The 3,576-nt window shown below is 46.3% G+C and overlaps 1 protein-coding gene across 1 annotated transcript in view; it reads left to right on the forward strand.

The window, feature by feature from the left end:
• The window catches only part of eps8a (EGFR pathway substrate 8a, signaling adaptor), a gene marked incomplete at its 5' end in the record, with an annotated part of 25,130 nt that overhangs the window by 12,129 nt on the left and 9,425 nt on the right, over positions 1-3,576 (forward strand). Inside the window, 6 exon segments of the mRNA XM_014028166.1 lie at positions 772-920; positions 1,532-1,709; positions 1,798-1,922; positions 2,338-2,446; positions 2,718-2,855; positions 2,941-2,976. Of these exon segments, the coding sequence (XP_013883620.1) occupies positions 772-920; positions 1,532-1,709; positions 1,798-1,922; positions 2,338-2,446; positions 2,718-2,855; positions 2,941-2,976 (735 nt within the window).

Raw genomic sequence — 3,576 nt, forward strand, 5'->3', positions numbered from 1 at the left:
CTGGGGTTGTGGCTTTGGCTCACTGGGGTGTGGCTTTAGTTTACTGGGGTTGTGGCTTTGGTTCACTGGGGTTGTGGCTTTGGTTCTTTGAGGTTGTGGCTTTGGCTCACTGGGGTTGTGACTTTGGCTCACTGGGGTTGTGGCTTTGGCTCACTGGGGTGTGGCTTTGGTTTACTGGGGTTGTGGCTTTGGCTCACTGGGGTTGTGGCTTTGGTTTATTGGGGTTGTGGCTTTAGTTTACTGGGGTTGTGGCTTTGGTTCACTGGGGTTGTGGCTTTGGCTCACTGGGGTTGTGGCTTTGGCTCAATGGGGTTGTGGCTTTGGTTCACTGGGGTTGTGGCTTTAGTTTACTGGGGTTGTGGCTTTGGTTCACTGGGGTTGTGGCTTTGGTTCACTGGGGTTCTGGCTTTGGTTCACTGGGGTTGAGGCTTTTGTTTATTGGGGTTGCTTTTCAGGTCCAGCAGAACCTGACTATGGTTTGTGTTCTGAATTGCAGGCGAAGCTGAAGGATCACATCCAGAACCCAAGCGCCGTTGATCTGATTCACTTCCTGTTCACTCCACTCAGAATGGTAAGTCCTGTCATCTGAACAGGAAGTGGTATCACTGCTGACATCAAGCAGCAGCCAGAACGTTAATCCTACTGATGGAGAATGTTCTGGTGCCAGAGGACTGGTTGAGTTAATAGTAATACATATAATGAATAAAAATGATAGAATCTTAAAGAAGTCAGTAGTCTCTGTCAGTAGTGTGTCTGTCTGACCCTCTTCAGGTGGTCCAAGCCTCTGGTAGTACTGATCTGGCTCGAAGTGTTGTGGTTCCTCTGCTCACCAGGGACGCCATCGAGTTCCTCCATGCCTCAGGAACAGAGGAGGAACGCCATCTGTGGGTGACTCTGGGAGATGGATGGACCAAATGCAGGTGAGAACATCAGTGTTCTACTAAAGAACATCAGGTTCTGTTTATGTTACTAATATTTTGCTCTCATCTTGTCATCATAAGATCATGTTCTCAGATTTAAAAGGAAAAAAAATTGTATAGGTCCTCTGGACGGGTTCTTCTTTAATGAAACGTTTCGTCTCTCTTCCAAGAGACTTCTTCAGTCTGTTTCAGGCTAAATTCAGGCTTTTAAGTCCTTTTACCTGGATTACTTAGATGCATCAGGACATTCTCAGATTTAAGCTTTTTTTAAGTTCTGGCCTAGATTTTACCGTTTTGATGTCCTCAAAGTCTCATGTCCTTAATATTTTCTTATGATGTTGTCATGTTGTCTTCATGACATTCTCATGTCCTCATGCTTTTGTTCACATGATTTTATATTGTGGGTCTCATGATGTTCTCATGTCAGTCCCCATAATTTCATCATTGTGTTATTCTCATTGTTTCCTTGTGATGACCTAATGTGATTTTCATGATGTTCTCATGATGTCATGTTATTATGATGTTATTATCATGTTCTATTGTTCTCGTAATGTCTTCATGATGTTCTTGTGGTGTTCTCATGACGTCATTGTTCTCATAATGTTCTCCAGACTGGAGTGGCCGAAGGACCACTACTTCCCTCCCTGCACGTTGCGGTTCCGTGATGGTTGGGAACCTCCCGTGTTGTCTGCCGTGTCTCTGAGTCGAGAACAGGAGCTGATGCAGCTGGCTGAAAGCCTTGCCGGTGCAGACGTCCAGAGAACCGATGATCTGTGGCGGTCTCAGGAGGTCTGTGTGCCGTCAACAGAAGCTCAGTGACTCTCTGATGAGAACACGTGATTTACACGTGTGTTCTGTATGTTCTGTGTGTCAACAGCAGGTGGCGGTGCAGAGGTTCCCTCTAGCTGACGGGTATGGCTCCTCCCACAAACGCTTCCAGGTCCTGGATCAGGACACTGCCGTGGCGGCGTTTAAACACGCCTTCAGCCGCCGCGTGGACCGGTAACTGACGGGTCACCAGAAGCCCAGGAGAACCGATCCCACCGTTCTGTTTCCTGTTTTAAATCACCTGAGGAAGCAACGTTCTGCCTCTTCCTGTTTGTTTTTACCTGATTCAGACCTGAAAACTGATCAGATTCATTTATTCCTTCTTTTCATTTGATCTCTGTTCGTCTGAAACATGTTTATTGTTTATCTTGTTGTTTACRTGTTGATTCAAACCTCTTCAGTCTGATTTTTAACGATGGATCGTTTCTCCTTGGCTCTAAATTTAGATCGATAAAACCCTAAAATCTGAAACTAGTTCATTCAGATGGAGTTTAGGATTGACCTTTGACCTGACGGAGTGACCTGCAGATGAAATCAGGTTTTAAACGGGTTTGATCAGAACTGATTTCTGTGCTCTGTTGTGTTTCAGAGCTTTTGATGCCGACAGATTTCAGCAGAAACTTTTTGCCAAATCGAAGTTCGACTTTGTGGCGAGGAACAGCACGGAGCTGTCGGTGTTTAAAGACGAGCTCGTGGAGGTAAACCACCAAGTTGAGCTGGAGAAATGATTGTTTCTGTAAAAAATGTTTTACTGATTGATGAGTTGTTCAAGCTTAAAGCTAAAAATAGCAAAATAAGAGCTAAAGGATAAAACTAGCAGAGCAGCAGCTCGAAGCTAACAGTAACTGAAGACCCAACTAGAACCAGGAGCTGAAGCAGGGTTTGGGCTCATTCATGGCAGGACCATGACCTGGTTTCTGATCCAGTGGCTCAGTCTGAAGGCCTGATTCCCTGAGTTCTGTCTGTCAGGTGCTGGACGACAGGAAGCAGTGGTGGAAGGTTCGGAACGGCTGCGGAGCCTCGGGCTACGTGCCAAATAACATCCTAGACATCACTAAAGTTGCAGACCCAAACCGAGGAGAACCGGTCTACAGCCACACCATCCAGGTACCAACACCGACCAGCTCTTCATCATCACACTCTTCCTCACTCCCCTCCTCATCTCCATTCATGTTGTGTCTCACCACTGAAGCTCATGATGCCAAAGAAGGAGTTTGAGTTGTTTAAGGTAGGACCAGTTGGGCCATGTGCTTCCACTTCCTGTCCTGTAGATTCTACTTCCTGTTTGCTTTGCTGTGGACCTTCTTAAAGGAACAGTCCAACGTTCAGGGGATGTGTGATCCTGCAGAGATGTCTAACTCTGCTGGGTCAGATATGTTCTCATCTTCAGCTGGTTTGCTTCGAAGACATAAAATCTTTATTTTGATCCAGTTTTTCACCAGAAGAGAAGGTTTAAAGGTCGACCCTGATCAGATCCAGACGGTTTTTAGACTAGACTCATTGGACCTAGTGGACTAACTGGTACCAACTGGTCTGACTGTTGGACATGTATTACACTGGGTGTTGGACCAAGTGTCAGACCCTTACACCAGCCTCAGAGTTGTACTGGTCTCAGAGTTGGACCAGTGAACTGGTCTCAGAGTTGAACTGGTCTCAGAGTTGAACTGGTCTCAGAGTTGAACTGGTCTCAGAGTTGGACCAGTGGACTGGTCTCAGAGTTGAACTGGTCTCAGAGTTGAACTGGTCTCAGAGTTGGACAGGTCTCAGAGTTGAACTAGTCTCAGAGTTGGACCAGTGGACTGGTCTCAGAGTTGAACTGGTCTCAGAG

This window comes from Austrofundulus limnaeus, unplaced genomic scaffold (genome assembly GCF_001266775.1).
Source record: "Austrofundulus limnaeus strain Quisiro unplaced genomic scaffold, Austrofundulus_limnaeus-1.0 Scaffold723, whole genome shotgun sequence".
In the NCBI taxonomy this organism is placed as follows: Eukaryota; Metazoa; Chordata; class Actinopteri; order Cyprinodontiformes; family Rivulidae; genus Austrofundulus; species Austrofundulus limnaeus.